The sequence below is a fragment of the Canis aureus genome, chromosome 19 (genome assembly GCF_053574225.1).
Source record: "Canis aureus isolate CA01 chromosome 19, VMU_Caureus_v.1.0, whole genome shotgun sequence".
Taxonomy (NCBI): domain Eukaryota; kingdom Metazoa; phylum Chordata; class Mammalia; order Carnivora; family Canidae; genus Canis; species Canis aureus.
The window spans coordinates 24,300,414-24,313,338 of NC_135629.1; the positions used below are offsets into that span (position 1 = coordinate 24,300,414).

The 12,925-nt window shown below is 39.2% G+C and overlaps 1 protein-coding gene across 2 annotated transcripts in view; it reads right to left on the reverse strand.

Annotated features, from left to right (window-relative positions):
* The window catches only part of TAFA1 (TAFA chemokine like family member 1), a 488,942-nt gene that overhangs the window by 103,152 nt on the left and 372,865 nt on the right, over positions 1–12,925 (reverse strand). Inside the window, exon 3 of one of the 2 annotated variants that reach the window (XM_077858121.1) lies at positions 10,490–10,627. In XM_077858121.1, coding sequence (XP_077714247.1) covers positions 10,490–10,627 — 138 coding nt within the window. Of the gene's footprint in view, positions 1–10,489; positions 10,631–12,925 lie in introns of both variants that reach the window. The other variant, XM_077858120.1, reaches the window with a different exon arrangement.

Consider the following 12,925-nt stretch of genomic DNA (forward strand, 5'->3'; position numbering starts at 1 on the left):
CATTCCTAGCTTACACTGACAGACTGAACCTCCCTAATGACCAGAGGAAAGAGAATGAGGCCGATATCCAGAGAGGGCCCAAGAGGAAAGGGGACATCATCTGTGAGACACAGCTATGATAAACACGCATGGCCTGGCAATCTCTGCTCCTGGATTCCTGTCTACTCTCACAATAACTTCACTTTTCCCTGGAGCCCCTATGGATGAGAACAGATGCCCAGCACGAAGCAAAATTGATGTGTAAGCACCAAAGGAGATGATGAATGATAACTTCTGAGCAGGCACATACAGGCCATTCTAAATTTGAAGAAATGGGACCTTCCTTTCAATGCATGCCTGGTAAACCATGCAATCATTTTACAGCCCTAAGTAATATTAGCTGGTATTGAATGTGAGTCCATTGAATTCTTTAAGTGATGTAATAATGAGGGGCACCTGGCTGGCTTGGTTGGTAGAGCATGGAACTCTCAATCTCTGGATTGTGAGTTTGATCCCCATGTTGGGTATAGAGATTACTTTTAAAAACATTAAAATAAAAAAATAAAAAAAAACATTAAAATAAATAAATAAAGGGTGCAATAATGAAAGTACCAAATAATATCAAGGATTAAAAGTGAAATAGGTAGGTTGAGGAAGGTGAGAGTGTTCCACCAATGTCCTAGCTCAGTTAGAAATCTAGTCTTATGTAGTTGGTGCATAAAATTTCCTTCTTTTGTCTAGTCCACCCATTAAGGAGTCCAAGTCTCTCCTCTCACTTCCTGGAATTCATAAGCATCCTGGATGTCACCTATGTAGCATGAAGGCCTAAGGAGGACTTAGGACATTGGTGGTTATGACTCTGCTGGACATTCAGAGTGCAATATGTTAGCTGCTGTTTGTGGATGTGTTGAGCTATCATGTACAGCGCTCTCTTGGCTGGTGGTTGGATAGGTAGATCTGTAGGTGGTGACATATGTCCTGGTGGTAGTGAGTGACAGATATCTTTTGCTCCTCCAGTGGACCACATTTTTCTTACCCAAGTGTTCCTTCCTTTCTCCCTCCCTAAGGTGACTCATCATTTTACTTTGGGGGCAGGAATAAATGAACTTTTCTATTATATATTTGAGTCTTTGGAATGGCTTTTGAACTTAAACACCAAATATCTGGGCATCTATTCTCTGGTTTGTGTGTGTTTTATGCTTTGTTGTTTGGGTTGGGGGTAGGTCCTCAAAAATTCCAGTAGCTTGGGTGGACTGAGGAATACATCATTAATTTTTCAAAATATTATTCATCTGTATAAATTTTTACACAGGCTTCAGAAGGAGACATAAGTTTTACCACATCCTTAGATGAAGTTATCAGAACCTTCCACAAAGAAATGTACCAATATCCTCAGCAGCTTCCAGTGCTGTTGCAGAAGGACAGGGCTATAGATTTTCCTAGAAGTGTGAAATAATTCACAACGCTTGCTCGTTATTCATATGGACAGCGCATTAATAACACAGGACCCTGAAATCTTGCCTTATCTAGGCTGAAGCCCAGCTAGGGGGATGAGGAGCTGACTCCTTAGATTTAGAACAACATTTTTCCACTTTCTGAAAAAAATAAGAATTGATTAAAAGTGCTCTCATATCAGACAAGAACAGGTATTTGAAAACACCGAAGCCTTTTTGGAAATAACGGAAAACAATGGCTTTGGAACTACTTTTGGGAAATTTTCTTGATGAATTTGGAATTCTCTGTAACTAAGTACAGTCCAACTAGGTAACGGACAGGAATTCGAGGTGTGTTGTACCATGATCACACACACATATGACATGCACACCGCTACAAATATTTGTGCAGAGAATTTTGTACCTCCCAAGTCACTACATTAATGGACTTTAAAATGGGAATTATGGTATTTATGCCCAAGTATATGCACTAAATATACTTTCATATAGTTTTCCCACAGAAATGAGATCAAGATCCTCAAAAGATTTCTTACATGATATCCTGATGCACGAACCCGATCCTATTGAAGAAATGGAGGGCATTATGTATACAAGAATTGTTGCTAAATAAAGTCACTGTGTGCAGTTTTAATGCATGTAATTTGTATTATGTTCCCCAAACATTCAGTCTCATTCCAAAATTTCCTATTTATCTTCTTCTCTTTTGGTGAACAAATAAAGAAAAGTGGCTAACTAATTGAGTTTGTAAGTCGTTTATCACCGAGTATGATTTATATGTAATTTTTCTCTTTCTTCCTTAATATTGGTTATTACCAAACTTTTTATCTCTGCCTATTTGATTGATAAAATGTTACATTTCAGTGTTTAATTTACATTTCTTCAATTGAGTGGTGTTGAACATTTTTTCCATGTTACCAGCCATTTTCTTATGCTAAAAAAGACCATTAAATTATATAACACCATTTTATCAGGTTGTATATGAGTGTATCTTGCATGTGCATGGACTTTTTCGCCCAAAGATTTTATTTATTCATGAGAGACACAGAGAGAGAGGCAGAGACATAGGTAGAGGGAGAAGCAGGCTCCCTGTGGGAAGCCTGATTCAGGACTCGATCAGGACCCTGGGATCATGACCTGAGCTGAAGGCAGACACTCAACTACTGAGCCACCCAGGCATCCCATGGATATTTTCTATAAGGATTCACATAAATCTGATGACAGTGGTTGCTTCTGGCGATGAAGATGTGAAAAAATCAGTGGGAAAGGGGGGAGAAGAATCACTCTTATTTTCCTTTCTTGCTGTTTTGGGGTACACACATTTCTATTTATGTCAGGTTATGTATATTATACCAAAGAGTAAGGTTTTTTCCAGAAAGTTTTTTTTTTTTTTTTTTTTTTAACTTGAGCATAATAGGAAAATGACTGAGCAGGAGCAGGGGTTCCTTGAACGTTAAGGATCAGACAGGTCACATGAACGGGCCAGAGCCGGGTGTGTAATAGAAAGGGACGAGGCCTGTACAAACTGGAATATCCCACCCAAAGGCACACAGTCAATTTTTTTCATGACTCTACCAACCTATGGAATAGGTCTGAAGGTACTTTCTGCCGGTGGGCTATGAGTTGGCAACTGCTGCAACTGCTGCTTTAAAAAAAAAAAAAGACATACACTCCTAGTTTCAAAAGTATGGGACTATCTGAAGACTGAATTCCTGTTCTCTTTATTATGCAAAGGAAGAAACACAGAGACAGACCTTTTATTAGATGGTACAAAAAGCTTTGTCAGTGCTTTTACATCCTTCCTCTCCTTTCTCCTTGCTAATGGAGACTTGGATCTCTCACATACCTGGGCAGGATCAGGTGCCCAGTAAGAGAGCAAAAGAACATTCATATACTTCAGAAATTATGCCTGAATGTACCACAATTTTACTAATGATGCTCAAGTAGACCCTCTTCAAGAACAGAATCTCCCTCCAGAAATGCCTCCTGATCAAGTCAACTGGGCTCACCATCTCGTCTATTAAACAAGCTGGAGTCTGCCTTGAAAGAACAAGGCAGGCTTCAAACAGAGATGGTAATGAAGGGACCACGGACTGCTGCTGGGTCGTGTATCCCTGATCCACCACAGCAATTCATTATTTTGATATTTCCTTGTGTATGGACGACAAGTAACAAATGGTGAAACCAAAATAGGTCATCTTCCCTGTCCTCTAAAACGTTTAATATTTGTGAATAAAAATAAGGGCTTAAGCTTTTTCATACAATGTTTGCTCTGGAAGGTCCCTAGATGATTTCCAAACTGTAGTTGAGCCTGACATGTCACAGAGATATTATAAATCACATTACTACCAAGACCCGTTGTGCAATGTTTGGTTAGCCCGTCTTAGGAAAAACACTGAGCTATTGGCATAGGAATTATCAGCCAGTCTCAAAAGACCTCAAATGCATTCCTGGAAACAAAAACGAAAACACAGTCTAGATAGTGTATTCCAGCATGGCCCAGAGTCCATTTCATGGAACATTGGGTCTACAGGGCACAAATAAGTGTTACAGAGAAAAAGGTTCTCTAGTCCAAGTAGTCTGGGACGTGATGGGTCAAAGTGCAACAAGTTTTTCATGTGCAGAACTTCTTAGAGCCTTTAATATGCTATCATATTTTGGATGGCTAAGGAGGGGCTATTATATACAGTATTTCTCACATATATCTCATACTACTCTATAGAAAACTATTGCTGAATTTCAAATTTCCTTCAGTTCAGACATTTTTCTCCACTGTGGCTGTCTCTAGGGAATATGATGGTATGTGGTCAAGAAAATTTTATCATGGATTTTCCAAAGGAACAATCTCCAGAACCAATTCTTATAGATATTCTGGTTCTGGAATCTCATATAATGCAACTTGAAAAAAAATTCAAAGTCTCAATCTACCAAAGAAATCTTATTTTGTTTAAATTAGTTATAAACTATGGGGGTGAATACGAATGATTGTTTGGGGAAAAACATGAATGAAGCCATTTTATAGAGAGATGTTTTAATATACCTTTTAAGCATTCATTGTCTCTCATCTCCCTTTGATCACTCTTTTCTATGACCTCTCTTTTCTTTGTCCCTCTTTTTTTTTTTTAAGATTTTATTTATTTATTCATGATAGACAGAGAGACAGAGGCAGAGACACAGGCAGAGGGAGAAGCAGGCTCCATGCCAGAAGCCTGACACGGGACTCGATCACAGGACTCCAGGATCATGCCCTGGGCCAAAGGTAGGCACTAAACCGCTGAGCCACCCAGGGATCCCCTCTTTGTATGTCCTACCTCACTGTCTCCTTCCCTGTAAGTCTGTCTCTTTTTCTGGGTCTGAGTCCTTGTGTATCTTGCTTGCTCACTCTTACATCATAGGCTATGTATGATGAATCAAGAGCAAAACATTTTCTTATGCCATGGGTTTTTGTCTTCACAGAAATAGGCAGGGGTATGATGATGTTTTCATTGTATTAACACAACTATATGCTAATCCTAATGATGAACAAAAAATGTGGGATTTCCATAGCTGTGAAAGTTAAAAAATTCTGTGATGTAAGCTATTCACTTTTGGCTGGTATCCAGTATAAAAAGACGAGAACACCAGGTAATGTTTGTAGCAATCAGTCAGAGAAATGATCAGAATTTACACTGAGTGAAAAGGAAAGGCCTATGAACTTATCATGTAGACTTTTCTTAATTAGATTGGTGCTAAAATCCACAGAGAATTAAAAGATCTTCTCTACAAACCAGTACTTATAATGATGCTTTTCACATATTTGCCTAAGTTACAAATAGACATAAATTAAATGAGAATAGAATCCTAAATAGAGAAAACTGCATGAAAATTTCTCCATAAAACAGTTGTTTTATCGCCTCAAGACTTAAACAATGATGCTTCAGTTATTCAGTATAACAGAAACCATTATTTATAGAAATGCTTCTGATTACTCAGTGGCCATGACCGCTACCGGCTTCATGTTTTTGTGCAAGTCACAACATTTCCGTGCCTCAATTTTCTGGCTGGCAAAATGGAATAATAGACACCTTTGAGAGTTGGGGTTCAAATTAAATGAATGTACAGACTTCAAATAATGGTTACAGGGTAAGCCTTCAAGAAGATTTTGGCCATCATTTTGATTATTGTTAACAAAGATAGTAAGGAAGATGCCCTCCTTTTGGGTTAGAGAATATTTAACAAAACATCAGTGTAATGACTTAATATCTGGTCAGAAAAGCACTAGGCACAAGTGCAAGGGTATAACACTTTTCAAAATATGTATAAATAACGTGCAAAATTTAAGCTATTGACTGGTATTTTCACTTATTAGGCAACAGAATATCATTTTTATTTATTTATTTTTTAAGATTTTATTTATTTATTCATAGAGACACACAGAGAGAGAGAGAGAGAGAGAGGCAGAGACACAGGCAGAGGGAGAAGCAGGCTCCATCCATGCAGAGAGCCCGACATGGGACTCAATCCAGGGTCTCCAGGATCACGCCCTGGGCTGCAGGAGGTGCTAAACCACTGAGCCACGTGGGCTGCCCAGAATATCATTTTTAAACTCAAAGCCCATTCTTTAAAAATGTCTCCCAATATCCTGTATTCTACTTTTGCATAAGTTGCTAAGATTATACTGCAAAATGGATGTCCCACTTTAAATCATCTGGTCTCTGATTTTGAATCTTAAAATGATAGAATATATGCTTATTTTAAAATCATGGCTGTTCTCCGGGTTTTAAAACACCATGGAAGGCAAGTGAACTGTAATTTCAGAGGCAGGTCAGTAACAGCAGTTGGAGCACTTTACATGGGAAATGCACTACGCACAACAGAATATATTCAGGACAAATATGGTGCATGGACTGTCAACTGCTATCATGGAGAGAAACCGGCTTCTATCCATTTTTAGGCTTAGAAAGGGAAATGTGCAAAACATTGTATATGTGCTCAAGTGGAGGAAATGGTTAGATAAATGGAAATGTATCCACACCTGAAAACCTATATAGCTATCAACAAAAATATTTTTGAAGAATATGTTTTAATTTGGGGAATGTTTACCATATGTTAAGTGAAACAAGTTGTTGATAAAACTGTGTTATAACATTTTAGTCCAATAAAATACCTACCATGTGAATTTCTTTTTAATGATGGGTTAAGCCTAAATGGACGTGTACATGTTTTCTTACAAAGTAATGATAATCTCTAAGCAATAATATCATGTGCAATTTTAATGTGTAAATTATTTCTGTAGTTTTCAAAACTCTTCTAAGAAACATGCATTCCTGAGGATGATTTACCAGCATTAGTGACATCCAGGATAATTAGTTAGAAGCAGTTCGGGAAAAGATGGTGGGTAAAATGTCACTGTGTTAAATTAAAATGCAAAAAAACTTTGTAAAACAATGTGTATTTCTGTTTTTTAAAGATTTTTTAAATTTATTTATTCATTAGAGACAGAGAGAAAGAGAGAGAGAGAGAGGGTGGGGCAGAGACACAGGCAGAGGGAGAAGCAGGCTCCATGCAGGGAGCCCGACATGGGACTAGATCCCAGGTCTCCAGGATCACGCCCTGGGCTGAAGGCGGCGCTAAACCGCTGAGCCACCTGGGCTGCCCACAATGTGTCTTTCTAAGCATTACCCCCACACTTACTAGTAGGATAGGAAATACACATCAACATTTAGTGAATACTGAATGGTACTCACTTACTTAAAGAGATATTACACAAAACACACTGTACACATGACTTCCTTAATCCCCACCACAAGTAGAAATAATTATCATCTCCATTTCACAGCCAAGGAACAAATTAAAAAGCATATGTGACTTGCCCAAGGTAATTCTATTAGTAACTGGTATAGCCGAGTTCTGTTCATGTCTGTCTAATTGCACAGTTTGTGATCTTGATAACTACACTGGAATTATTAATTTATATCTATGCTTCATTTTTCATTTGCATGTAGAGATTTGGGGCATAAAAACAATTTTGATCATAGCAACATACAGACTTTTCTCACGCATACCAATGGATTCAAGGATTTCGGAAGAGTGGAATGCTATAGAATCTATAAACCATCAACATGACACTGTAGAATACTCTATAATGTATTCACTTTTGTTTGGAAGATAGGGACCCAGAGCCCTGTTGATTGAATCTACTGCACTAAAGGATTCACAGTTTCCAAAGTCAAACAAGCTTGTTCTGAGAGATAGAATATTACCATTATGTGGCTTGACTTCTCATAGAAACTTAGGGCCAAATGCCATTTCCCCCCTCTGCCAGCATAAACTTCGTGTCTTACATCCAAATCCTGAAGGCAGTTCTATTTCTAGATCATTAGAGATAAAAATGAACTGGAAACAAAATGGAGATTCATAATTAACAGTCTCAATGCTTTCTTTGGCAGACAACTTGAGAAACTATCATGGTTTCATAATGTTTATTGGCTTCAAAGGCCAGGAGTTTCTTCTTGCAAGTGAACGAAGTGGCATTTCTAGTCTAACTGCTTGCCTTTCCTGTATTGGAGGTGTCTTACCATGTTGACTGTGATCTAGAACAAAGGAAATAATCATAGTGCAAGTTTGCAACCTCAGCTTTATTGATATTTGGTGTTGGATAATACTTTGTTGTGGGTGTTGTCTTGTGCATTATAGGATATTTAGCAGCATCCCTGGCTTCTACCCACCAGGTGTGAATAACATCCCCCTAATTGCAAGAGACGTCTAGACTAAAAATATCTCGAGATAGTGCCAAATGACCCCTGAAAATGTGTTAGTTGAGAATTTACTGGTCATAGTATATTCCCAAACTTGGCCTTTTCACGTTCTTTAAGGAAAAAAAAAAAAAAAAGAAAGCTTGACCTGACGGTACACAGGGGCTGCTGTACAAGCTACATGTACAGTTCTCTGGCTATGGTTGTTTGGGCAAAGGTTAACTGTGACTTAAGCTGGGCCAGTTACATTTGGTCTTTTTGGAGAATACATTTAAAATACAGAAAGTGAGTCAAATATATTTGGGCTATATTATGATGCCATATCAGATCAGAGTTGACATCACAGAAATAAAAGCTTCTCACCTGCCACTAAGTTATGGGGATTCAAAAACTAAAATCTTAGAAGAGGGAGCCAGTCCACATGGAGGAGAATGAGGGCAACAGAGATCAGATATAGTGTGTTCCACGAACAAAGAAAATATGATGAAAAAAAATAAAAAAATAAAAAAATAAAAAAAATAAAAAAAAAAAGAAAATATGATGGATGCTGCTGAAAGAATTAATGAATCTCCTGAGGTTTCTGGTAACTGGACTTCCCAGGATTCTTCTATTTTCTTAAAAAATTTTTTACTTGGTCTAGCTTGACTGTGTTTCTCTTTCTAACCACCATACTTCCTAATGAAAATATGTAACACAAGCCAATCTAGAAGATGTACTGCTCCATCTGTTTCTAGAGGTAGAATGACGGACTCTAAGCCACGAGATTCAGGTTCTACTTGCTACTGTGTGACTCTGAGCAAGTGATTCACTTGAGTACTGATTTCCTTACTTAAAAACAGAGTCTTGATCTTCTTACTAAAGAATTTGAACATCATCTCATACCTGGCTCTAAAATTATGAACGATAAAGATGGGGAGGGATATTGGTCCTTTTGAAACTTGGATTCACTATTTGAACATATAAAGTTGTTTTATTTATTTATTTATTTATTTATTTATTTATTTATTTAAAGATTTTATTTATTTATTCATGAGAGACGCATAGAGAGAGGCAGAGACACAAGCAGAGGGAGAAGCAGGCTCCATGCAGGGAGCCTGACGTGGGACTCGATCCCGGATCTCCAGGATCACGCCCTGGGCTGAAGGCGGCGCTAAACCACTGAGCCACGTGGGCTGCCCATAAAGTTGTTTTAAAGATGGTGGTCAAGACTTGGTATTCTAGTCAGTTACTGTGGGCTTAAGAGCCAGCCAAGCTACAACTTGTCAGTCATGAGACCAATTCCATAACCCTTCTAAGCTGCAGTTTCTTCATATTTAAAATGGGAGGAAAAGTGTATCTGCCTCAATGATCCCTGTCCTCTGGCCTGAAAGACCTTCTAGCTCACTCCCATACTGAATGGGGATGACTTAAATAACCAACAGGATATTGTGGAAACAGTGAAGTGTAACTTCTGAGGCTAGATTATAAAAAAGAAGGTCACTGTGGCTTTTATGTTGTTCTCTTGGATTATTCACTCTGAGGGAAGCCAGATGTCACACTGTGAGGACACAGAACAACTATGGAGATGTCTCCACAGCAAGGAATTGAGTCCACCTGCCAATAGCCACATGAGTGAACCATCTTGAAACCATCCTCCAGCACCAGTCAAGCCCTTAGATCTTGACTGCCACTGCATGAGAGACCTGGAGCCAGACACACTCAGCTAAGTGGAATTCCTGACCCACAGAAGCGATGAGGTAATGTTCGCTGTTTCAAGCTGCATGGTTGTTGGGGGTAATTCATTACAAAGTAATAGGTAACTGTTATCAGATCGTTGGGAGGAGTAAAAAAAAAAATAATGCATGAAAAGTGTTTAGGACAGTGCTTGGCACTGGACATTGAGAGTGCCTCTGTTAACTTACAAATGTATATGAAGCATCCAGAGCAGTGCCCGCCATAGAGTAAATGCTCATTAAATATGAACTGAATAAATGTTAGGTATTGTTATCCTTAGTACCACTATTTCCATCATCATTATATAAAACCTCAATCCAAAATCACTTCCCAAATGAGCTGGACCCTCAAATTTCTCAACTTGGAAAGCTCTTTTACCTTACTCTTCTCTAGAAAAACATTAAGATAAGTTATGTGTATGTTACAAAACCAGAGAAACAAGATTTCTAACTATGCTGAGGACTGGCATTTGTACAACCTTCTAGCGCTCTGGATGTACTTTGTTCATTATTCTAAACCATTTATAGGTGACACAAACAAACAATGAAATCTATCACAGACCGCAAACACCTAGATAAACACCTAAAGAGGGATGTAAAACCAGCTACTTACCATCGACACAGGAAGGTCTGTTTCTTGTCGTTCCAGCCACTTTTCCAGGTAGACAGGAACACTTTACTGTTTGTGACCGCTCCTCAATGCGATTCTTATTACAACATCTGTGCGCGGCTATCACTTCACATGTCCCTCCTTCTGGCAAGAGGGAAAGAAGAGGGACGCTGATTAGAAATAATTCAGGGGCCATTAAGCCCTGTGGGGGTATGTGTGGAGGGGTTGGGGAAAGGGAGAGAAATTATAGAAATAGTTTCTGAGAAGTATAATTACTGTGGGATTCTCTCCCACCCACTCTGTGTAACATCTATTTACACATGTATACAAGACTCTATGCTAGGGTTGCACAGTCCTGGAGAAGACAGGTGTTACAGCGCTATGTTTCAAATGCAACAAAGAACACCAATGAATAGCCCTCAAGAGGCGATGATTCTAGGTTGTATATACTGAGAAGCAGTGAAGCGATGCCATGCCTGGAGCTAACGCAAAATAAAGAGCCTACCTGATTTAAATGCGTTATATTTTGGGAGCTCATTCCTGTGTTATCTTTCCATTTAGACTTCTCTGAGCTCCCTCCTACTAATAGCAAGCAACTGACACTCCAGCGATACAGGACCTACAGTGGCAGGAAAACTGCCCAAAAATTAGCTCTCCCTCCCACTGCCTGCCCACTCTCAAGGAGGCTGAATAAAAAACTCTAAATCGGGAGTCATTTCCCAAATCCAGATCTCATCCAAAAATGATAGAAGGAATTGCTGGAGAAAATAGGTATGTGCTTTAAATGGCATCTCAAATTACAGAGCTAGGCATATGGCTTCACTTAATTGTTACAGGTCAGCCATGCATTCAACATTTATTGGCAACCTAATGTATGTCACTCTCCACTAGTTCTTAACAGGTGCACTGCTGGATCTGTCGAATGTTGGTGAGCATTCAGGTGGCTCTTGCCAGGTTGTAGGACAGTTCTGCAGGGACAAAAAGATACTCCAAGTGACTAGAAACCAGGAATTAACTTTCCCAATATCAAGTTTTATGTTCAGGAAGAATGTATTTTATTTGACAAGAATGGATCCAGAACATTTAGGACTGAGTTGGCATAAATTCAGCAAGCATTTGTCAAGCAACCATTATATATAAGTTACTATGTTATAAATTGTTAGGGACATGTGTTCAGTCCATACATGGTAGGCCCTTAGGAAACACTGGGAAAAAGGTGAGGAGGAAAAGGAAGAGAGGAGACAGGAAAGACCTAAGACCCAGCTCCATCCTATCCTGAGAACCCACAATAGAATGCAGTGATTCTCAAGGCAGGGGTGGGGATGGGCCGATTTTGCTAGTCACCCTCCCCATCTGTGATAGTTGGAAAAGTCTGGAGACATTTTCAGTTGTCATCACTGGTGGAGGGTAGGGGCCACTGGCATCTAGCAAGTGAAGGCCATGGATGCTGCTAAACATCCTACAGTGCAGCAATGGATTGTCTTGTCTAGAATGTCATCTGTGTCCAGGTTGAGACATCCCAGTTTAGTGGGAAAGAAACACAAGAGTCTCTGCTTCAAGGTGGACTAATTCGGCCTCCCCTCAGTGGGAGAGGAGAGCTTGGGCTTTCTAGCCAGCCTGTTTTACCCTGAATCTCAGCTCTGCCACTTACTGAGGACTTTAGTTTCCTCATCTGTAAAATGGGAACAATATTAACACCTGCTTCACAGGAGTTAAAACCAAGACAACACATGTATAGGGGTTAGCACTGAGCCTGACACATACTGGAGAGTCCGCATGTGCTACCTATGATCGTATCTGAGCATGTTGATATATTTCCTTGGGAATGTCACCCTCCTTTCTGCCTCAGTAACTGTGCATATATGGTTTGTCCTAGAATATTCCTTCCTACTTCCCATCCTTCCACCCCCCCACCCACAACTCAAATGCATTCACTCCATTAAGTCTTCTTTGAACTCAATGCAAAGGTCAGTTCCTTTGAGAACATCTCACTTTTACCACTGCTGGTTTTCTTGGCACTCCACACATTTCCTTACACAACTATTTCTACAAGTCTATGACCACAAGCAAGTTGAAAGCTTGGTCAGGGTCAACGTTAGCCTTATTGTCAACAACTGCTGTAGGCACACTATAATTGTTAGTTAAATGAATGAAGAAATAAGTAAATTAACTTAAAATGAACACCATAAGGCAAGTACCAAGTTCTGTAGACATAGGTCGAAGGGGACACCCATTTGTTTCTGAGGAACTCAAAAAGCTTCTTAAGTTGTGAGTTGAAAGGTAGAACTTCAACAGGTCATGATGCAGGAAAACCATTTCACTAACGTGAAAGATTGGGGTATTTTTTAAAACACAACTTTGTAATTAATTATAGAATAGTCTTAGGTTTATAGAAAATTTGTGAGGATAGTACTGTGAGTTCCCACATGCCACACCCTA